General features: G+C 37.8%; 1 protein-coding gene across 4 annotated transcripts in view; it reads left to right on the forward strand.

Moving 5' to 3' along the window:
* Window positions 1-24707, forward strand: part of ATAD2B (ATPase family AAA domain containing 2B) — a 73748-nt gene that overhangs the window by 30630 nt on the left and 18411 nt on the right. For 3 of the 4 annotated variants that reach the window (XM_074538027.1, XM_074538029.1, XM_074538030.1), the window contains 10 exons: window positions 23-113; window positions 6010-6321; window positions 9913-10045; window positions 11968-12154; window positions 12818-13003; window positions 13656-13791; window positions 14103-14299; window positions 16868-17027; window positions 20122-20244; window positions 24296-24433. In XM_074538027.1, coding sequence (XP_074394128.1) covers window positions 23-113; window positions 6010-6321; window positions 9913-10045; window positions 11968-12154; window positions 12818-13003; window positions 13656-13791; window positions 14103-14299; window positions 16868-17027; window positions 20122-20244; window positions 24296-24433 — 1663 coding nt within the window. The remainder of the gene's footprint in view (window positions 1-22; window positions 114-6009; window positions 6322-9912; window positions 10046-11967; window positions 12155-12817; window positions 13004-13655; window positions 13792-14102; window positions 14300-16867; window positions 17028-20121; window positions 20245-24295; window positions 24434-24707) is intronic. The other variant, XM_074538028.1, reaches the window with a different exon arrangement.

The raw sequence follows: 24707 nt of genomic DNA on the forward strand, positions 1-24707 counted from the left end.
TTTATTTATTTTTTTCAATCAGGCACGAAAGCACATTTTGCAAATTCATACCAGGGATTGGAACCCCAAATTGTCAGATCCTTTCTTAGGAGAACTGGCTGAAAAATGTGTTGGTGAGTGTTATGTTGTTAGTACTTTTACTGTAGAGTCTTTCTCTTCTGTGTAAAACTTGGAAGGTATGTTAAATGTATCAAGATTTTCTTATCTCTGCTTTTCTAAACTTCTGCACTTCGAACAATACTGTTTTTGTAGTAACAAGTATGTTTCTGTCTTACTAAAACACAAAATGAGTAGTTAGTCATCACTTGAAAATACAACCATGTTTCCTTTCTGTGATGTCACTGTCCTTATATAAGATGCATACCCTTAAAGAGAAGCAAAATGAAGTTGGAATTGGAATCTTTAGGTAGACTTCCCATTAAATTGGTAAATTACAAAAGGGATAGGCAGATTTAGGGTTTTTTCTGTCTACTTACTGAGAAAAAAAAAATAGTACTTTGTGTGGGATTTTTGATTTTTGTTTGTGTTTTACTGACTGGCATGCTCTCCTCTGGCATAAATCCAACAAACTAACCAGCCTTTCTAAAGATGAATTTTTTTCCAGATTGCTAGCACAGAACAACCTCAAAGTGTAGACATAGGTAGGGGAGAAAACAAACACCACAACATGACTACATTAAATACGCTTTTGGAGCTCACAAAGACCTGCTGTACTGAATGGAGGTTGGTTGTTCAAGATAAGCCTGCTGTTTAAATCTAATCAGAAACAAACCCAACTATTTGTATAGTGAATTTAACAGAGGAAATGACCCTAAAGCACACACCACAATACCTTCTCAACAACTTGCATGCAAAGATACATCCTCTGTAAGTCATCTGCTTGGACGAGCACTGAAGTTTTCAGACAAAGAGCAGATTGAAATATCTGTGCTTTGGAATCCATCATGAGGGAATGTAAGAACTTTAAACTGAACATCAGTCCATTCAGTCAGCTGCAGTACATCCGAATTATCGTCTTCATCCGCAGGGACACCTCTCATGGAAGCAGCATTCCTCTGCTTTTGATGCGCAAAGACCTCAGCATCTTCTGGTGAGGAGAACACATAACTGTCCAGCAAACTCCAGTTTTAGCTTTGCCGGGTATAGCAGCACACAACAAACCCCTTTCATGTAAATTCTGCTTCAATTGTGCAAGCGTGTGGTGCTGCTTAGTGGGAGAGAGGGGAATAGGTGGGAAAAAACCCACAAATGTTTCTTTAAAAATTCACCATATTTTTTCACTGAGAACACAGTATTTTAAAATTTTAGACAATAGGGAAAGCCATTTGTACATTTGGCTGGAAGACATTCTTTGTGCTCCATAAAGCCTGTCAGTTCTGTGGAAGTCAGCTAACAAAAAGAAACATCCTTTTCTGCTTTCCTTGGCTTTCCTGCTCTCCAGCTACTGCACACTTGACAGTCTCCAGTCTGTATCTTGGAATTTAAGTGTTTCCATACATCCAAGATGAAAATCTTTGAAGTATTATGAAGTCTTTTCAAAACAGCTGAAGTAAGGCTGGTGTATCTTCTTCACCTTGAGAGTGCCTCATCGTTTCTGTTTGTGAAATCTGCAACAAAGATTTAAACAGAATTTTCCAGATTCTTTGTGGCCATTACCAGTGGGTACTCATTGGCACACATGTATGTCTGTGATATAGTTTATACCAGTCTGATATTTCTCTTGTGCACAAGTTTTCTTTAAAAACAAACAAACAACCTTCCTCCCCAAAAAACAACACCCTCTCTTCCCCACGTAAAAGCTGCCTAGACTTGGCAAGCTTTTGGCACAGCATGGTTGATACCTTTCTCCAGTTCATCAGACTTGGCAAAACTTAACTCCAAGGTTTTGGATCCTAATGAACAAAACTGCTGAAATACTTCCAAAGCAAATGCCTTTTGGGAAGCAGGTGTATGTGCAACTCAGAACTCCTTACGAGCCAGGGGTGTAATTAGAAAGAAATTGGAAGGGAAAAGCCCCAGGACTTGCAAAAAATAGGTTATTTCCTGAGGGTTGATTTTTGTCCCAGGTGTTATGGATTACAACCTTTTAGTGGGTTTCTGTGTATGTGAGGATTAAAGACTCCACTTCCCTGAATGGCCTCGTGACTGCAGTGTGTGTGAGACAAAACAGTTTGGGGAGAGCACAGCATTGCTCAGAAGACCTCACACTTCTGTCCTGTTAGTACTTTCAGTAAATACACATAATTACTATGTTTTTTCTCTTTACTGGAGATGGGTCCCAAATACTCTTCACTTTATAAATCCCATCTTATCTCTCGTGCTTATTCCCTTGTTTGGAATGGTAACTGTCTGTAGCTAGGGAGACTTACCTATAAACTCAGTCTTGCAGGAAACAAAACATACTAGCAACTGAAAAAGTGTGAATTCCTCCATCTGGCATTTTGCAGATGAATCTTTTTGCAATGTAGTAAGGGTTATTTAAATAATGTTATTTAATAGAATTATAAAGAAACAAACTATTCTGCTGAAAATGCTTCTTAAAAATACTCTGTGCTTATTATTGCAGGAGTGTTTTGTGGCAAAATGATACAATTTAGATTTTTCATTCCCATCCTCATGTAATGATAGTGGGGGAGATTTTGGCATTAGCATTCCTGTGTTTTACAGTTCTTTAAAATAAACCTTGTAGTTATTTTTCATCTCTGTCATCTTGCTGAGTTGTTTGCTAACTCTTTTTCCCTGCAGTCATTTTGAGGGTTTTGTAGGGAGTTGCACAACATAAAGTGGAAGAAGTGTCAAAATTGTTCACCTAAATGCTTCACCCTGTTCAGTAGCACTTTGTTGTCGGTTTAGCGTGAGTTTTAGGCAGAAGACATTTTAAAGAGGGCACAATTTCTGCACAGTAGAGGTGGCTGGAAAATTTTGGTGATCAAAGTGCATTCTTTGGAAACCTATGTAGGAATCCACTTATTTGCTGTCCTGCTTTTTCAAAGTTGTACTTCAGAAATGTTCAGCAGAGTTTGATGGTGTTGGGTAGAAGAAAATGGGCTACTTGACAGGAATCCTCATTTTGTTCTAAGTTGAGGTCTGCCAGTATCTTTTACTTTTTGAACAAATTGAACATCTTTCCTGAGATGCTTTAAAAATGGAAGCAAATGCACTGAACCCTGAATTTATATTACAGTGTCAATTTGGGTACAATCTGCATCAGGTTATTTACTGTTGGCATGATACATTTTATTTTGTTTTGACAATACTTCACTTATGTTTTTCTTCTGCTTGATCAGTGTGCATTTGCTTCTTAGCAATAAAAAGCTCTTTAATGTTTCTCAAGGTACAGGATTTTTGCGGTTTTCTTGTCACTGAAATGGATGTACAGTATGCACAAGAGAGTCCCTCAAAAAGAGACACCAATTATTAGTCTTCAAATGTAATTGCTCCTGAGAAATGAGAGGTAGAAATGGAGACTAATTGTGTATCTGATCACCTGAGAATTTAATTTTAAAAATAGGCTACAGGCTATTATTTCCTAATTTTGCAATTCTTTGGAGATGTACAAGCGGTGATTAAAATGACTATTAGAAAGTGATGTTACAGCATTTGTTAATAGAAAAGTTGGGAAGGAGCTGGCTCCTGAGCTGCTGATCTTTTCACAAAGATACTAAACTAGCTTCTAAGGTGGCAGCCATTCAGGGTGCTGCCTATCTTCGGCACATCTTTGATTTAAGCTTTGGTTTAGTACTCCCCTCACTCATTTTTTGTTTAATCTAGTGTGGTTTTTGGATGAGAAGTGGATCAATTTAAATGGGAACTTGACACCTGATACCTAAAGAACAATGCAAAATTTAGAACCCTGGTTTGGTTTTAATGATGCACCAGTAGCTACTGTCTAATAGTTTCACGTGGTTGGAGTGTCCCTGTATAGTTTTGATTCCATGTTAGATGAAAGTTAAAAAACCCTAAATAACATAACTTCAGTGCTGAAAACAATTATTTGTCTATTGATTAAAATAGTGGATATATCTGAACATATTTGAAATGTATTCTTTATTTATTTCAAGGTAGCTTGGGAATGTGAATTGCTATATAAGTTTTAGGTAACAGTCATGATGTGGACTCACCAAATATATACAAGAGTAGCTACTGACCTTTTTATAAAATTCCAAAGTTTGGTTTAAAAATTGCAGGAATTATTCAATATTTATGGTGATTGTCCATCTGGGTTTATTTTTGTTTTTCTTTTTTTTAAATTATTTTCACATATATATAAGAAAGGTGCAATTTGAAGTTACGTCCAATTTAAGTCACCTTTATAGCTGAAAAGTGTGTATCTTTTATTATTATCCCCCAAATTAATATATCTGAAAGATGGGGATGGAAAAGTGTCTACAGTCCTCCATATTAATTGCTTCCTTTTTTATTTTTAAACGCTGTATATAGAATCAACTTTGTTTCTTATTTCTGTATGGATCTTGTAACAGTATATGTGCCAGGGGCACTGAAGGAACATCAGAGGCTAAAGAGAGAGAAGCAAGGCTGGCCTCAGTTCTGCAGCCTGGTGCTGCCAAAACACCAATCCTAGAATCACAGAATGCTTTGGGTTGGGAGGTCCTTAAACTCGTCTCATTCCAATCCCCTGCCATGGACAGTGACACCTTCCACTGTCCCAGGTCACTCAGAGCTGCATCCAGCCTGGCCTTGGACACTTCCAAGGATGGGACACCTGCAGCCTCTTTGGACAGCCAGTTCAAGTGCCTTATAGTAAAGAATTTCTTCCTAATATCCAATCTAAACCTGCCCTCCTTGGTTTTAATACAAAAATAGAATAGAAAAAATGCAAGTAATGTAAGACTTTGTGAGGAGGAGGAGGAAGTCTGGTAAAACAACAGTTGAATGAGAATTAACTAAAGAATTGATTAATTACTTTCTATAAACACTTCATTACAAACCCATGACCTTTTATATGGCAGTACCTCAGTGCAACACATTTTCCTATAGTGACTCTAATTCTCTAAATGACTTTTCTCACTGGAATACTGTTCTACAGTTTTTGAAAGATGGAGCTATGGTGCCTCAAAATACAGAGGCATATTGATGGGTCTTGCTGAGAGAGATGGAAAAACTTGAAATCTAATTTCTAGCTCTGGGGAAAACCCCCAAACCATTAGTACTGCAGAAGACTCAGAGGTATTAAGTCTCTCTGTATTTCATAACTATCTGATCTATGTTTTTCACTAATGATGATTAAGCAATTACAGGTAGCCACCTGTAGATACTTATGAAGATAGGCTAAATTAAAATTTTAATGCATTTTAATTTCAACCTTTGGTTATATTAGTAAAGTTATGAAACTCTTAAAAGTCTGAAACATTTCTCTTCATAGTAGAAGTTAACATTTTTCCAAGAATTCAGAGTAATGCTTTTTTTAACAAGAGATTCTATCTCTTCCCTATTCTAGTCATGAAACATTTTTCTTTATACTGCTCATTTTCTCAGACTGTAAAAGTTTAACGTTGGTGATGTTCAGTGTAACAAAATTACTTTGCTATTAAAGATTATATTCCTGTGGAGGTATAAAAGGAAAAACGGAGGAGAGGAACGAGCCTGTTGAAATTGCACACATACGTTAGACAATATTAAGGGAAAAGAAAGAGCAATAACAGACCTATAACCCAGGACTGGAAATACACTATATACCAAATGATATAGTGAAAATGGAGAGGTTTTCAACTTCCGTGTGGAATTAATTTCTTAGTATACCTTATAAACATGTCTGATTTCTTGTTACACAACACTTGATATACACAATCTTGATATACACTTGATATACACTTCTTGATATATACAACATATATATCAAATCATCAGATATGATGCCTTTTGTTAGATGCTTTGTGAACCTTGACAATTAAATACTCCTGATTTGTTTTTAGCTGGATGCATGTTTGCTGCAGGTGTGGCACAGCAGTGCTGTTTCACAGACGGTGTTTGTGTTTCTGTGTGCACTAGGGTACTGTGGAGCTGACATAAAAGCACTTTGCACTGAGGCTGCCTTGATTGCCCTGAGACGCCGCTACCCCCAGATCTACATGAGCAGCCAGAAGCTGCAGCTGGACGTTTCCTCGGTGGTTCTGAGCGCGCAGGATTTCTACCACGCCATGCAGAACATCGTGCCGGCCTCCCAGCGCGCCGTCACCTCCTCGGGCCACGCGCTGTCCCCCGTCATCCGGCCACTCCTGGAGCGCACCTTCAGCAAGCTCCTCGAGGTCTTGCACAAAGTGTTCCCCCATGCTGAGTTCAGCCAGGCTGACAAAAGTGAAGGTATGTGGGGTGGGTTTTTTTTGCAAATGCTGTTTCAACTTGCAAGGATTTCAGCTTCTCCGCCTAGCCTTAAGTCTGGTGTATATTTCCGTCGGTGGTGTTAGGGTGTAAGTACTATTTGCTTGGATGTTGCATGATTATTTTTGTTGATTCCAAGTTGTTGTAGAATCTGATGACCTGACCTATACAGAGCAAGGTCCCATAGGTGTGAGGGCCATCCATAAAAAGAACTCACAAGTAATTTGCAATTTAAATATAAGAAATGATAGGCATAATTAAAGGTCAGATCAAGGAAAAAAAGGTGGGACAATGTTGGTGAGTGTAACAGGACCTAAAATTGGTGCTCCTGTCCTCAGCAATGGTTAGCTATCCCAAGTCCTTTGCTTGCTGCTGGTACAGAAGCTTTGAGGGGCTCACAGCTCAGCGGGTGTTTAGTGCATGAGCCTATGTAATGTTCATGTGCTGATTCAAGAAGAAAGTCCTGAGTCTTCTATGTCCTTGAACTGGCCTGGTCTGCTCCTGATCCTCCAAGCTGATCCTGTCAGCTTAGCAAGTAGAGAACTATGTGCTGTTTTGTCAAGTTGGCTTTTTTTGCTGAATTAGTGAGTAAAATCAACTCACTGAGGGGTCAGTGAATGCCAGAAACCTGCTGTAGTGGGAGCAGTGTGGGTGCACCAAGGAGGCAGGGAATAAGATGGACTGTGACCGACTGGCTGGCAATGAGTCAATAGCTTCTGGGGTTTTTCTACCCAACTCTTCTCTGAGACATACTTTAATAATTACTGTGATCATTTCTTGGAAGTTAACTGTTGAACAAGATACCTTGGGTTTGAGATCTGTTTATTCTGATATAGTCTACTGTTCGTATCTCAGATCATTCTTACCCCCCAGCTCTGTAAACTGTGCTTGGGCTTGTGTGTGATTAACTTGAAAACAGCCCAGTCATAAAGCAAATCTGTGACAGCCATTACTTTCCTCTCATTCCTGTTCCAGGGCACGCTTTCAGCCTGCAGCCCTGGCAGCTTAAACTGATCCTTGTGCTGGCTGCTGCAGTTCTCCAGCCCAGCTGTGCATTTTTGCTCTATCTTTCCACTTTCTTGAGTAACTCAGGTCCTTTGTTAAACCATTTTAGCCAGAAAACTCATCCAAAAATGATGTATTTATGTGTTTTCTGCTGACTGTGAGGTATCTGGAGGTTTTAACAAGTGTTGGAGTTGGCCAGAGATGGGCCCTGGGAGCACGTGGTGGTGGGTAGAGGGAAATGAGCTGGCTTGCAGCTGCAGTTAGATCCTATTGGGCTTCTTCAGCTGAAAGTTATTTATGATGCTTAAGTCTCTGTGTACTGCTAACCTGTTAGTTGCACCCAATTTAGAGATTGTCATTCTTGTTGAAGAATTGGTTTAAGTTCACAATATTTTCTTTGGTTATATTTTTTGCATTCCTATTTATTATTGCCCATTACTGCTAACAAATTGAGTTTGGAAGCTTAAGTTGATTTAAATAGTAGTTTTACTAGATCATTTGCTGCTATGGGTACTTTTAAATGTTTGTAGATAATTGATTTTGAAGATGCATGAACTGAGTTTTCTTTTAACATTTAGTTTTTTCTTACCCCCTTAAATCCAAGAAAATGTGGAATAACAAGGTTTAAGCTTTGTTAAAACCAGAAAAATCCACTTTGAGGTACAGTGATTATACATAAATGTAGATTATACAATAGGGCTTCAAATGTTCTTGAATTCAAAGTCATATATACAGCTATACTTACAATCTGCACATCAGGTTTTCTACATTTCACTAAAAATTCCTCTTTCATGTAATTCAGTGAGTCAGGTGCTCGAGCAGAGAATGTCACAGAAACTTGATGCTTGGGATTAAAAGATGAGCTACCTTTTAAAATAATTATGTATTTTAGGGAGAGAAAGCTTTGTCCAGTGCATGAGCATAGGACTTATCTATGTCTGCATTTGGTATTCTGGAAATTCTGTCTGTTTTAGGGACTGTCTGTTTTAGTGAGCCCAGAGATAGAAAGCCTATGTCCAGTTGATTTAGAGGTCTTCATCCTTAGCTTTAGCTAAATATCCAGCAGCTTCTGTGCCATGTTTTCTGGCTCTGGATTAGCTTTTGGCCATTGCCTGGGGTCTGCAGGCCTTTTTCATCTTTGCTCCCGAGGAATGATTGTCAGGTGGGTGACTGCATCACATCCTCATCCCATGGCAGCAGAATATCATTCCTGCCCAGCCTGCTCTGAATTTGGTTTCTTATATCACACAGCCAGCTAAGGGAACCTTTGTTGTCTCTTAACAATTTTTCCTAGAATACTGGGACAGTTTTTCCTGTGGCTTAGATGGCATCTCCATCTGATGCTTAGCACTGCCTTGAAGGTGATTCCTTTGTCCCATGGTGATTGTCTGATCATGGTGATGTGGCCTGACCTGTGCCATTGCCTCTTGAATATCCAACAAGTCATGCAGTGGTTTGGATATTTGAGAATAATACTAGGATCTCTCTATTTTACACTTTTCATTTCACAGCAATCCCTTTTCCTAAATGGCTGTGGCCAACTTGAGCTGCTGTTGGGATGTCTGATGGTTGTCCTGGGCAGCAGTGTGCTACAGTGGCTCTGGGCTGCTCTCAGGAATGCTGCCCCATCCATTGCAGAGCATTTTCTTGCTCTGCAGTGCTCCTGCTGCACAGCTGAATCATCCCATCACTGCAGACTTCCTTCCCTGTGGAAATGAGAATGAGTGCCAGGCATAGGGCAAAAGCAACTCAGCTCCTTTCCTGGGGCAAGTAAGATCTTGCAGCAGTTCTTTCCTATTATCAAATCACACCAGGTAACTTTTAATCCCATTGCAGCTCTGGGAGATAATGTACGTGATTTTTAGCTGTTACCTGGTTGTTCTGTTTTTTGCAGCTTTTTGTCTCTGCAGTGTGTCTTGTGAATACGAGTCCTTGAAGTTTTTATTTTTTAAGGTCTGCACAGAAAGTGCTTCAGCTGATTGTGCTAATATATTAGCAAGGGAATTAAAATAGGTAAAGGTATAGTATGTGAACATGGGCTGCATTGAACTGATTTTGATAAAAAGTAATTTGATACTCTTCAGCAGATTATCAGAAGATGGAAAGCAATTCTTCATAAACATACATTGTCTAGGTAGTCATGCTGAGAATAATTTTAGATGAAGTGTACCTATGAGAATTTGGACACTTGGAACAAGTAAATAATTACAAAATTCTATGTAGTCTGAGGAATTACAAATTTTATAGCTTCATCCTTGATGTGAAATAAACCCAAAGGAAGCATTTTATAACAAGTTAAACTTTTTTGTATTTGAGAAGTTGTTTATCTTGATTGTTTAAAAAAAATTGTAATTATGATTAGACTTCTACAGTATTTAATTTGTTTTGGTTTTTGAAGTAATAAGTACTTATTATTCTGAAGGCTTATACTTAGACAGTTTTAACTAATTTCTTCTATGTTTGAGGATTTATTATAATTGACACAAAGAAAATTGTAATATCTGGTCTTGTTTGTTGTACTTGTACTTAGAAGTGATAAAGTTCTAATTAATACATCTCTTGGAACAGATGTACCAAGTCTAATATTAGATGATAGTGAAGATGAGAATGCTTCATCAATTTTTGAGACGAGCTGTCACTCAGGATCACCAAAGAAACAGTCATCAGCTGCTATACATAAACCCTACCTTCATTTTACAATGTGAGTGTTTCTCTAAATGCATATAATTAGATAGATGAACCCAAGAGATTCTTACATCAGGAGAGCTAAAAAAGTTCTTTTGCTTTGGGGTGGCAGTGGTGTTCTGTAATGGAAACATGTACGTGCACAGACAAGAGTTTTAGATGTGGGGGTGTTCTTGGGAAAGGCCACAACCTACACACTGGAATCCAAAATGTTTTTCAATATGTAGATTAGGAATAAAGATGCTAACAGTAATTTTCAATTTTAACAAACTACTTTGATTTGAAAGATTAAGAACTGAAAAGAGTTCTTTTCAGTTTTTGGAGGGGTTGTGTGCTTTTTCTTGGTTCAAAGTATGGTTGAGCTTCTGTGTATGCAGCTGTTTGGAAGCATCATGTATAATGATTGTATTCAGCATTTTTAATGTGCTTTTTTCATTGTTTTTCATAGAAAGTTTCAGGAAAACAGGAATTTAGAAAATATGTGTGAAATTTGGATTAGTGTTTCCTGTATAAATTTGACTTACTACAGTAATTAACAATAATTAAAATGTCTTGATTTTGTGTTAAGAATATTTTTAGACTACTTTATGTGGTAGTTTCTGCAGGGAGTTTGCTGAATAAAGAAAATGAAGTTAGAAAAACTGTTCATTAGTGGCACTGTTTAGTAGAGCCATCTTGTGGAAAACTGCTAAATTTTTTGTGCTAAATAATGCCAGAACAGAATTTGTGGATATCTATGCTTAAAAATAAGGCTTAAAGTTCAAAAAGTTGGAGGGACATAGTTAAGTATTCTAATGCTAAATTTAAACTTTTGTTGCAAGGTTTGAAAGGGGGAAGCCAAACCCCAAAATAACAGTGTATATTTGTATGGATGTGTGTCTTTAAATAAAATAATTTCAAGACTGTGTTTATTTTTGCAAAGTATGTAAGCTTCTGTCAGTCTGTTTTCTGAGCATTTCTGATAGTTACTTGTGTGTGTAACCACCACCACCAGAACTGAAAGCCAGAGATCAGCAGTTTTCATTGCTGTCCCAAAATGTTTAACATGAAGTAATACCAGCAAGTCTTGTTCCACTGCCTGAGTTCACTGATGAGCAGGTAGAAATGCCTTAATGAGAGAAAATGCAAATTAATTAAAAACTTTCTGGTTTTATAATCAGTTTTCTATAAATGGAAAAGGCTTCTAATGGAAAAACTTAATGCATTTTTCTTCATGTATCATTTGTCCATAAAATTGGGCAAAAACACCAAGAGAAAGAAACAAACACAAAATCCCAAAACCCCTTCTATGGGCTTAGAGGTTCTTCTCAACAACAAAAAACCAAAAAATAAGTTTACCTTTGCAGTTTTTCTTTGAAATCTTCCTTCTGTGCAGAAGTCTATTGACTAAAAGTGTACAAATAGGCTAAAATACACAATGCATAGTGATGTTATTCAACCCTACTTCAGGTCCTTTTCCTTAAATAAGGAAACTATTGAAATGTTCATTGGTTCTTGAAAATCTTGGGCAGCACTTTAAGGGATAAAAGGATTGACCTGGGATTCCTGAGGCTACTGAGGAGATATGTAAATAGTTAGGACTGAACTGGAATGATTAAATTGCTGTCTTTACTGGATATTCAATAAGTCTTTTCATATGATCAAGGAATTAGTTTTAAATAAACTGGTTATAATGAAAATAGTAATGAATTTAATATATGCATAGCTTCCCACGGATGAGTTTGAATTAAATGGTTGTGAAACCAAAGATAAGAGAAATCTTGAGTTACTGGCACCTGAAGCAGTATTCAGGGGTAGTCAGGTTAGCTGATCTTTTAGGCTGTTGTAGGAAGCTATTACCCATTAATGAAAGTCTAATGGATTCTAAATGATCTCCTATATATCCATCTGTTGGTAATACTGGTGTGTTAATTGGCTGTTGGTTCTGTTTTGTTGCAGGTCAGCTTATCACCAGCCAACCTCTTACAGACCCAGATTACTGCTCTCCGGGGAAAGAGGTTCAGGTCAGACTTCGCACCTTGCTCCAGCACTATTGCACACCCTGGAAAAATTCTCTGTACACAGGCTGGACCTGCCAGCCCTTTATTCAGTCAGTGCCAAAACACCTGAAGAGTCATGTGCACAGGTGAGATTTCAGATTCCCCTGTAATGAGTCAATGATGTAATTCTGCTTGTATCGATATAAAGGCACCCAGCTGGAATGTAACTTTCGGTTTTCATAGACTCCTTCTATTTTCCTGTTTAAAGTAAAGAGGTCTCTAGAGGGTGATGGAAAACTCTCTAGTGACTAGTGAATGTAATTACATTTTTAACCTGCCCCTTCATCACATACCTAGTGCTAAGTAAGTTTAATCTGGGTATTCAGTGCCTGATACTCATTTTATTCACTTATGTATGGATTGGTGTGCTATGGTTCTAGGTTCATGTGCTTAGTTTTAAGTGTTTTGCATTTCCAACTAGCTTTTAGTGAATATTGCATGAATTGTGAAACAGTTTAATTTTCATTTTGATTGTTCAGTCATAGCAAGTTTTTAAAGCATATATATTTTTAAAACAAAGTAGTTGCTTTGTAGTCTCCTTGGCTCATTGACACAAAATAATTGAATTCTGTAGCTAAGAGTCACAAACACTTGTTTAAAAAGTCTTTAGATAATTCTATTCTGCTGGAACATTTGTCTAGAAAATACCACAAATATGAATCATTCTCTAATGTGCAAGAACTTTGTTACTCACAACTGCTGGTAACAATTAGTTCCTTAGTTGAAATACAACTGTTTCTTTTAATTAGATCTTTCGTGAAGCTCGAAGAACAGTACCAAGTATAGTTTACATGCCTCATATTGGTGATTGGTGGGAAGCTGTCAGTGAAACTGTGAGAGCTACTTTCCTAACTTTGCTGCAAGATATACCATCTTTCTCACCTATATTTCTACTGTCTACCTCTGAGTCCATGTTTAGTGATTTGCCTGAAGAGGTAAGTTTATCATGGAAGGAGGCATTGATAGGGGGTTCTGTGCTCTTCTGAATGCTTTAATAATGTAAAATAATTTTGTTATGTAGTGGCTTTCTAACTTAATTTGAAATATGTCAGAAATAAAATGTAATAATTACTGAATGTTAGTAATTTTCCGTATTGAGGGATGTATGTCCGTATTACTAATTTTCATAAGCTCCATGCCACTCTGATGAGAAGACAAAGTTGTTCATTATGCCAATTGTTCTTTTTGACAAATGACTCCACTATAATTAAATGCAGATTTAGTTTAAAAGCCTGACCTTGAACTTTACATTTTCTGAGGCTCTGGATAGGGGGAGGATTCCTGGGTTTTCTCCTTAACATTTTCTGTGATTTTTTTTTTCTGCCTTTTTACTCTCCTATTACTGCAGTGTTGGCCATTGTTAGGATCATGGGATACTGCAAGTTTCATTACTATGGAAAATTCAGTGAGAATTACAAGTGTTTATTTTCCCTTTGCTGTGAGCACAGCTTTAGGTAGAGTTTACCATCTCCTGTCCTGTTGCTGATTTGGAAAAGTTTGTTACTAGTATTACAATATAGTCATTATTCATGTGTTTTTCAGTGGAGGCTCATTTTTCTTATGGCTTTTTTTTTTTTTTGTTTTTAGCTGAAATGTATTTTCAGAATCCAGTATGAAGAGGTTTTTTATATTCAAAGACCAAGTGAAGAAGACAGATTGCGATTTTTCAAAGGCTTAATCCTTGATGAGGCAGCAATGCCCCCACCAAGAAGGAAACAGGCTGGTAAACTAAGTTACAGTAAAACCAATAATAATGTGACCCTAATGTTTTATTTTGTGTTACTTTCCTTTTTAAAGAGGTGTGGGTAATTAACAGTTAGTTTAATTACCATGTGACAGCATTAATCAGTACCCAGAATAAATTTCATAGTTACAGTTAACAGTTGTTGAAGATGGAGAGCTGTGGGGTCAAGCATGCAGTGACATAGCCACGATGCATATTGAATACATATAATGAAATCTGGAGTGGCATCATGCAAAGAGCCACTCTGCTGTTGACGTTTCCATTGTCTGATTTCTTGTTCTTTTCCCTAGCTCTTCGTGCCCTGGAAGTTCTCCCTCTCGCCCTGCCGTGTCCTGCCCGGGAGCTGTCGGAGGCGGAGAAGCAGCGCATGGAGGACCAGGAGGAGAACACCCTGCGGGAGCTGCGCCTGTTTCTCAGGGATGTCACCAAGAGGCTGGCCACCGACAAACGCTTTAACATCTTCAGCAAACCGGTGGATATTGAAGAGGTCTTGTTTCAGTAATGTGCAAACAATGAAGTTGAAAATACTAGAAAAAGACTGCAGATTTAAAAAAGGAAATGGTTAAATTAATTAGAAAAATAGATGTTTGATCCATGATCTGTCCAATCTAAGATTTTTAGCTGGTGGTACAGTCACTGCCTCATCGTCCATGCTGCAAGAATTTGGAACATGTTCTGTTGCCAATGACCTTTGGAAAAACCTTGTGCATTCCTGTCCATTTTATAAATGAAATGAGCATTTTAAAATGCCAACACTCCTACCCTTGCCAGTGCTTCTGAAATACTTAAAACCACAAATATAATTCTTTAATGAAAGCTTTTACAGCATTGTAATCATAGACATGATAATATTGGGAAAGTGATCTGTGTTCTGTAATGCATTCAGCATTAATAGTGTTGTTGCATAATTTCAGCAGTAATGCCTGTGGATGCCATTAATCACAGATGGTAGCACATTACAGGGCATTAACTGGTCGATTATGGACTGTACACACCTAACTGATGAGACAGTTCGATCTGCAAATCTGTTTTCAGGGGTTGCTATATGAATAGGATTGTGTTTGGTCTGACTTTGAGATCAGGTGCTGGCCCCCTGCAAGCTTTGCAGGCTTACTTACTGAAAAGAAATCTCTAATTGCTTCTGAAGAGAGAAACATCTCTTTTGGAAGACATTAAAAGATGAATATGGGGCATCAGAAGACCAGCATTGTAAAAAGCAGATTTGGAGTGTAAATTCCTTGCAGGATGGAACACGCATCTTTTATGGGCTGGTGCAGTCCTCTCTTAATTTGAGTTTTCCATAGTGTTCCATAGCTGACTGGTTTTGAGAACCTGGTGAGCTGTTTAATGTGGCAACCTACAGTATGAGCATGGTCTCAGCAGTACCTTGGTTTAATTTCTCTTGTGAAACTGGGAGGTCCATTATTGTGGAAATTCTTCATACTTGTAGTGTAGGTAGTTCCTTTCTGTCAAGAATTTGTGGTCTAAACTTACATGAATAAGGGCACATAGAGAAAGAATAAGTAACTGTCCATGTTTTGTAGATGAAGAGAATAAAAATGCGAATTTGTTATTTGAAGACTTGCCAGAACCCCGCTAATATATCACAGCACCAGAAATCAAATGTAATCCTTTTCGTCCCACCTGCTGCATTTAAGCACAGGACTAGCCTTTCTTTTTCTACAACAGCTTGTCTGCTTGACTTCCTTAAAAAATGTGTTAGGTTTATTTCACTCCTACTTGCATTGCAGAGAATGCTGCTGTGTGATAAGTCAAGAATTTCCCTGTCTAAAGCAGTAGCAATTTACAGCTTCCAGTGAAGATTTTCTGATGCTGTGCTAACAAGAAAAGGAAGCCTGTGGCTTAGCTTTGCAATCCCTGAACCAGATACTATCATGTTTCTATAAAGGGAGACAAAAAGAGAATTTTTGCCATTTTCATTTGTCAATATGAATTTCAATGTCTGTATTTAAGGAGTTAGGTGACACATTGCTGTCTACTGAAGTAATGCATTAATGTTATAATATCTATCTATCTATCTATCTATATATATATATATGTAGAGAGAGAGAGAGATGTAATATATAATGTTGTAATATATATCTGCAGGCACTATATTTAAAAAAAAATCTTACAGAGCCATTATGGCTTGACCTGAATCTGTATTTAACTCTTAATTGCTTTGACAGTGACTGTCATATCTGGACGATTTCAAAAGAAAAAAATGCAGTACTTCTTTTAGAGGCTGCCAGTGTGTTTAATTAAATGTAATCTAAATCACACTGAAACATTGATACATTTTTTTTTTCTGTGAAGTTAATAAAAAATTTATTGATTTTTTGGGTGAACTTCATTACAGCAGCTGTGCTGATGCATTTGGCTATTAAGGCTGGGACCCTTATGGTATCATGAATTATGTTAAACACTTTTTAGTGTGCTCCACTGGTTGCTGAATCTCCAGTTATGATCTAAGCTCATAGTAAACTGTGACACCAAGCTTTTTCTTTAGATTGTCCTTCTGTGCAGCCAATCTAACATCTGAAATCAATAAAACCTGACTTTTCTTTGTTTAACAAGTGATTGAAGAAACTATTTAATAGAAGGTATTTAAAAGCTGATAATTTGGCTGTTAAGTTTAATGAGAACTTTACCTACAAAAGTGAAAAAAATAGAGCTTCCCTAATATTTCCTAGGGCTTCAAGTTAGATTGATGGATTTTGCCTTTTTAGTTCCATGACAGTGTTATAGCACCATAAAAATCTATAACTAAATTAGTCTAAAATGAAAAATGCATTTACATTAGGTTGTACTGCTTCAAAAATACTGTTTAATTAATTTTGAAAGATAAATTGGTGAGCTCCTGAAGGAAAAGCAGATTTGGAAGTCTTATGTTTTTAGCCTGATAAAACTTCCATTTTTAACATAAATATGCTTAGAAATCAAGATGTTTAGTTAATGTCTTAGAGCTAAGCATGTGGAATGAATCCAAGTATAAAGAAGTGATTGCCAGTATTCAATAGGTCCTGTGTCATTTTTGTGTGCTGTTTGTTTATAGGTTTCAGATTACCTTGAGGTTATCAAAGAGCCAATGGACCTATCAACAGTAATAACCAAAATTGATAAACACAACTACTTAACAGCCAAGGATTTTCTAACAGACATTGACCTGATCTGCAGCAATGCATTGGAGTACAATCCAGACAAAGATCCTGGAGGTAAGAACCTACTTCTTTTTGGCCTACCTAGACCTGAAAGCCTGGTACTTAATTCCATATTCTGTTGCTATTCAGGCATTTAGATAAGCTGCATGCCTTGTGATAATTAGGATAAGCAAGTCCTAAGGGTCTGTGCTTTTAGTATTCTAAGGCATGGAGTGCACTGGGGACATTAGAAGAGCAGGAAAACTGCAGCATTCAGAGCTGTTTTCTAATAAATTATATTTCATAGTTTCCTTTCAAATTTGATAGCTCCTTTTGGGTATCTAGATTTTTATAGGCAACAAAACCCCACCATAATTTGAAGTGCTCTGTGGAGAATCCACGCACAATCTGGCGGTGGTCTGCTGTATTTCCATGTCAGCTTAGAACATGAAATTCATACACAGAAATCAAAATCTTCATATTTGGGGACAGAAATAAAACAGGATAAATCACCAGGCAAGGAAGTGAGTTGCAGCTGATTAGGAGAGATTAGACAGTATTGTCTTGACAAAGTGTGATGGGATGCTTTCAATTAAAAAGGAATTTGTAGACTGAAATGCATGTAAAAGCTGTTCATACTCCAAACTAAGGATAGAAGATCTTGTGTGCTCTTTGCTAGGGCTGTCTTACAGTGCACATTGCCAAAAGAAAGCCTTTCAGCTGGCAGCTTCAAGAGTCATCAACACAAAGCACCCTTTTAATGCAGAGTTAATATATGTGGTACTTGGAGATCAGGGTCCATCTACAAATGTAGTCCAATGTGTTAGAAAGTTTTTCATGACGTCTTCTGAAATTGCTTTCGCAGGTTAAAGCCTGATTTTTCTGTTTTTTTGTTCTCAAATTTTTGGTTTTGTGAGGCATTTTTCAAGTGTCTCATGTGTGGACCAGATACAGTATAGTCTGGTATAGATTGCCTTTTGAACCCAGATCATATTTGTAGAAGATTAACTTTATTTCTTCAGTTTATGATGCACTATTTTCTTTCAACTAGAAAAGTCCATTTATTTTGTGTTCTTGATAACATACTTTTGAGGACTTCTAATGTGCAGTTGATGTGAACTAATTAAAGCCCTTGATGGGCACCTGGCATTCAGAGTTTATCTGAAGAGAACCTGTTTAGGGATATTTTGATTTTCCTTGCTGTCAGAACTGAACTGGGAGAAATTGATCTGGCTCTTTCTAGGCTCAGTTTTGGATAGGAGGCAATGAAAAATTGTTCTGTCCTCTGCTGTTAACTGCTCTTCTGGCATGCAGGATTTTTTGGGCTGTTCTGTGAACACACCTAAAACAGCACATTATGGCTGTTCAGAGGAAGCATTCCATGCATTCAAATGCATTCATTAAATGAATATTAATCTATAAATGTTCACATTCTTTAAAGCTGGACATACCTGCTTGCTTGTGCTTGCAGAAGACTCACACTGTACCTTCTTTTGTCCTGTTGTTAAGTTGGAAAAGCAAAGGGCTGACCAGACTGGCTGATTTTATCTGCAGTTTGGATATCAAAAACTGGCTGCTTGGGGATTTTTTTTTCCTGCTACTTTGCTTGAAAATCAGACAGGTTCTGTAGTGAGACAGGTTGGGGTTTTCTTGCTCCTTTGTTTGACTGGGAAATGTTTTTGAAGGCATGGGAACATAACCACTGTATGTTGGACATGAGTGTTTGCCTCACTGAAGCACTGTCTGGGGGAAAGCCTTGCCCAGCACAGGGTTAGAGGAAGGTAGTGGTTCAGTCAAACACCCCAATTTGATTCCTTTTTATTTCTCTCCCCTCCTATCCCTTCCTCCTTTGCAAGGGCTTCTTTAAATTTATTACCTGACCAAAAGTTTTAAGTTTAATATTTCAGAATTACATCTGGTACTAATGCAGTGTGGGGTTTTTTGTGATCATAAAACATAATGCTTCACAAATATGTGGACAAAACCTTCCAACATTCAGTGGATTTAATGGGCAGTAGTTCTCCCCAGAAAATGTTGGACTCTTTTGAGCTAGATACTGGATAGTCTCTTTCACTCAACAGTTTTTCCAGCTGTAAAACCTGCTGTTTCTAGAATTACAAATATTGTGAAATAAGTATCTAGTGATATTCTTAATTGTTGTCTTTAAAGATTATTAAAACATTAAATCTGCTGGTTGTAGAATATGTTCTAGACATTAATGTTGATGGTTACTGTTGAAGTACCTGCAACAGCTGGAAAAAGTAATTCAGTATGGATGGATTGACAAATTAAATATGTTTGTACTGAAGTCGAACAATGACTGTTGTAGATTTCATTGAAAAGCTATGTTCTAGATGCCAATTTTCTCTGCATATGGGCTTAGTTATTAAGTTATGATTACTTTTCAAATTTCAGTGGTGGAATAATTTGTTTTGTGTGTTTCAAAGGTAGGGGAACGGGTCTGGTTTTTCCTGAGTTTCATTTAGGCTTCCAGCGTGGGCAATTTGTTCTGTTCCCCAAATAGGCCTGAAAATGTAGCACATTCAAGGCTTGTTTCTTGCCCTTTTTTAAAAAAATGAATTTAAATGAGAAACACCTATTCAATGTAAGGAATAAAATAATGTGTTTTAGCACAATTTTGATCAGTTGTTAAATAATAATTAAGCAATAATTTCAGGTTAAAGAAAAAAACAACAGGGAAGGAATGCAAGTGAGGCAGGTCTACCTTACAGATGCAGATGATGTCCAGTGTGATTGTGTAGGCAGTATAACTGTGACTATTATTAGGCCCCAGAGGGTAAATTAATTCTTAGAAAAGTCTCCTGTTACTTTGTGACTCTTTGCACTCCACTCCATTATACTGTGTAAATCTGCGTGTGGAAACTGGCTACACCTTATGGCAAGTTGGTTTAGGTGTGTTCATCATTCACTGTTTACATTTGTTTATAGTTGCCACCATGGATTAAAGTACCAGTTTATACTTCTATATCTCTTCAGTAGCTGGGTTGTGATTTTTGAGTGATATTGATTAATCTGCATTTTCAGGCATCTGTAATTTTTCCCACTTATTCTGTTTGTATCAGTGTTGTAATATACAATACAAACCAACATAGAAATGCTGAGGAATTTTTGTAATTGTGATAAAAAAGTGTGCTGTCCTTTTTTCTAGATAAAATAATTAGACATAGAGCATGTACTTTGAAGGACACTGCTCATGCTATCATTGCTGCTGAACTGGATCCAGAATTTAATAAGATGTGTGAAGAAATCAAGGAAGCAAGAAGAAAAAGAGGTATGTTTAACTTCAGTTATCATAACACAACACACATAGAGACCCTCTACAGACAGGTAGGAATGGGCTCATGTTCACAAGCCCTGGGCCTTGTGGGGGGCTTCAGCCACCCCAGTATGTGTGAAGGGACAACACAGAGGGCAAAAGCAATTCAGGAGGTTTCTAGAATGAGTAGAGGACACCTTCCTTCTCCAAGTTGTAGAGGAGCTATCAAGAAGAGATGCTGTGCTGGGCTTTTTTCTCACCAACAAGGAGGGGAATGTGAACCTCAAGAGCACCTGGGTTGCACTGACCATGAAGTGGAGGGGTTGGAGATCCTAAGGGCAGCAAGAGTCATGCACAGCAAAATTCAGTACCTTGGACTAAAGGAGAGCAGGCTTCAGGGATCTACTTGGTAGAGTCCCACGGGATAAAGCTCTGGAGGGAAGAGGGGCCCAGGACAGCTGGTTAATACTCAAGGACTGCCTCCTCCAAACTCGGGAGTGATGTTTCCCAAAAAAGAGAAGGTTAGGTGAACACATTAGGAGGCCTGTGTGGATGAACAAGTTGATGGTGGATGAACTTAAACACAAAAGGAAGGCCTGCAGAGAGTGGAAACAGAAAAAGGTAGCCTGGGAAGACTACAGAGGAATTGAGCAGCCTGGGATCAAGTTAGGAAACCTAAAGCCCTGAGAGAACTCAACCTGGCCAGGGACAAGGGCAACAGGAAAAGCTTCTGTACATATATAGGATAGAATTTACCGGTCTCCATACAAAAATTTATATTTAATGTGAAATAATGAATGCATGTCAGATTCAGACAGTGCAGGTTAAAGGGTGAGTGACCTTGAAACCCCTCCACATTTTTCCTGTTTTGTGAGCTGATCTGATAGGACATCATCATCCTTTCCAGAAGAAGGATGCATTGCCTGCTGTTACAGACAGTACTACAGAACCTGGTGAACAAGTAAATGCTAGGGTTGCTGTACTAACTTCTGATGTGGATGTGGTGGAACCAGAGCTGTGTTCTGAAAGTGCCTGTAGTAAAATATAATAAGAATTATGGTGAGGGAGAGCAGCCTTTAAGCCACTGGACTTTTAGTTCACCTTGGTCTGTGTACAAGTGTCATTTTGGAGGTAGCATATTGATTTTTTTGGTTAAGAAACAACCCTTGTAAGTCTGTGTACAGCTTCTAAAGTGACCAGGAAAAGTTATCAAAAGTCCAAACATACTCCTGGTGTGGCAGCAGTGATCAGTTTGCATAAAAAAGAGTATACCTCCATGGAAAAGTTTTAAACTTTTGAAAGTTGAAAAAGGTTGAAAATCACTGAACTATAACATTAGAGCAAAATTTCATGCTGATTTAGGGATCACTGATTTCAATAATTCCAGCTTTACCTTGGCAAGTTGTTTCCTGCTTTGGTAAAAAGCTCCATTATTTGATTTCTAGGTTGAATTGGTTGGTCTTACCTTTCAGCTGCTGATTCTTGAAATACTTCTGTTGGTAGATTGAAGACCCTTTATTAATAATCTTCTTTGAACTATGCAAGTATCTATAGGCTTTCTCTCTTTCAGATTAAAACAGATAGAATTCTTTGTATTTTCCTATTCAGTCATGCGTGTTTTTGTCTAATTTTGTGCAAGCTTCCAATGTGTGTCTTGAATTGTGGATAAATGAACCAATTGTAATTCACTGTAGCTGTAAAACAGAGCTAATATAATGCCTTCATTTCTCCTCTGTACTTTTCTATTAGAACTACAAGAATATTCACAATTCTGGCCACAGCATCATGCTGTGAGCTGTGCTCAGTTAATTATCCAAGTCCCCATGACTGTTAAAGGTTATTGCTTCCGAGGTTAAAGTAAATGTTTGTAAGAGCTCTTTGTTACAGAGAATGACTCTATGGCTTGTAGTCCTTTCTTGCAAGTTGCAAGAACTGGAATGCTGCCCTCCTTTTGTGGCAGTGGCCCAGTAATAGATATTTCTGGAGACAAAGCCTGCAAACTCATTTGAAAGAAGGGCAGTGTCTTAAGTCGTATTTAAGGCTGATGGTGTCATGCAGTGAACTTGTTAAATCAGAAAAAGCAGGTACCATTGGTGTGAGAGGGGCTTGAGGTACAGGCACTTGATAAGCAGCACCGGTTTGTGGGACAAAACAACTCACAGATGGGAAGGGGCAGGATTCAAAGTGTATTCAGTACATTGGCATGGAAACCATTACAGTGTCACAGGTACCTGCAGGTGACTCTTAAAGATGCATGTGCCTCTGGCCCACACTTGGTGGTTTCAGTGACAGCTGAGCTTTGCAGTCGGTCCAGCTGTACAATGTGCAAGGCTAGGATCACTGACTGGGTTACAAAGGAGTGCTAACCAAAGCAAGCCCAAAAGACTTGGAATGCATGGAAGAAGCTGTGTTAGATGAACTGTTTATGGACAGAGGAAAATGGATCAAGCTCCTAGAGTCTGAGGAAGCCGCCTGCTGGGAGGCAGTCACAAGGGATCAGGAGTTGTGTGAAAAGGTTATGGTGGTGCAGAGCACCTGGATGATGACACCTCAGGGGTATAGTCTTGGCACTGGTCCTTGTAGTGGATGGAAAGGATGTGAATGCTGATCAGTTCTGCCATTATTCTCATTTTGCTGTAAAGAACAGCCTCAGCAAGACAGCAGATCAGGTCAACCCCAGTGCATCTGCTTGTCTAGACTTTGACACGTACCCTGTTTCAGAGCAGTTTGGGCACGGGATGAAAAAAGCTAAAAAGCTTCATATCCATTTTCTTCACAGTTTTGTCAGCAAGTTACTTAGCAATCTTTTGTAGTTGTAAAATGGAAAGTATGTTCTACATGGCTTTTTTGGGGGGTGTGGGGTTGTGGTTGTTTTTGGGGTTTTTTCCTTTTTTTTTTTTTGGTTTGATTTTGTTTTGTTTTGTTCTCCACACATCTGTCACTTTTACTTAGTACTCTGGTGACCAGATTCAAAAATACTGCACATAAACTGTACAATAAAATCAGCATGTAGAAGTCAAACTAGAATTTCTTCTTCCTCTGTTACTGAAATGAGGTGCTATTGTTGAAAAATGTTAAGCCTAAGGACAGCAAGTTTTAAGTTGGTAAATAAGAACCAACTGTCTATATCTTCGACTATTGAAATTTGCAACTACTTGTGGAAACCAGCTAGTAAAAAGGTAGAAGTGATTGTTGTTTTGAGTAATGAAATATGTTTGATATGCAGTTGAAAGTTTTTATAATAGTACCTAGAAACCTATGCTGTAATTATTAATTGTGAGATAAGAGATTCTGTGTCAGTATTTTAATTTCTGCATCCATCAGTTTTGGAGCTTATTTTCAGCTCTTGATCGCTTGGTTGTGGTTCCTATTAGAGATGTGTTATAACATTTTGAAGACCATTTTAGTGGATGGATAGGAAATTCTAGTTCACAAATACAGAACTTCAGATATTCATTTATGTCTTTAAAATGTGCTTAACCAATATGAAAGTTTGCTTTTTTAGAATTTAATTAAAAAACCTATGAAGCAGTAGAAGCTATGAGATGAAGTTATATTACAGGAAGCAAACCACACTTTTTGTTAAAAGCAGAATTGCATTTTCTTAATTTAAGAGCTCATATTGACTCTGAAATGGATCCATTTTACATAACACAGATGACAGTGACAATACAAGGTTCTTATTCAGATACTCTTTTTGATATGGCATACAATGCCGTTCTAAATTGCCACTTATTTTAAAACTGTTTAAAATAAGGAAAAGATTGAAATGGTCAGTAAGAATTTGCATGTAGAGGAAATATGAATAGAAGGGTCAGTCTTCTGGGACCAGTGGCAGTCACATTTTTCTAATCCATCAGAGCTGACAGTTTAAGACCATGCAACCAGGAAGTTGTTTTGTCAACAGAAACCAAATATTCTTGATGCAAATCTTTATTTTGAATGTCCAGCTAAACATTAATGGATGTATTCCTATTGCAGTATGGTGTTCCAAGTTTCTTCTTTGATTCAGTAGATTCCTGCAGCTTGGTTTATTTAAATAGGTATGGTTGTCTTTTGTGTGCAGGCTTCTCAGTGCCAGCAGAACAGGTAAATCCTCATGGTTCCACTGTACGGAAAACAGAAGCCAGAGTTGAAGAAGCATTTCGGAGCAAGCAAAAACCCACCATGGCTGTGTGGCCCAACTCTGCAAATAAATGTGTTTGTAAGTACCTGGGGTGACAACTGTGCAAAATTAGAGATCCTTTCAATGCCAGACATTGGAAATGTGTCTCTACTGCTGCTTACTGATTATTTCCAGAAGTAATTTTAGACATGAAACACATGGAACTAAGAAATGCTCCTTCTAGGAGTACATAAAATCCCTGCCCAAGAAATTGTAAAGAAGCAGGATTTCTAGTTTTGTGGTAAAGAATAGTTATTTTTCTAATGCAGCATGAATATTTTGCATATTTTGTTGTAAACCACAGTTTTCAGTG

The sequence above is a fragment of the Zonotrichia albicollis genome, chromosome 3, assembly GCF_047830755.1.
Source record: "Zonotrichia albicollis isolate bZonAlb1 chromosome 3, bZonAlb1.hap1, whole genome shotgun sequence".
NCBI classification, from domain to species: domain Eukaryota; kingdom Metazoa; phylum Chordata; class Aves; order Passeriformes; family Passerellidae; genus Zonotrichia; species Zonotrichia albicollis.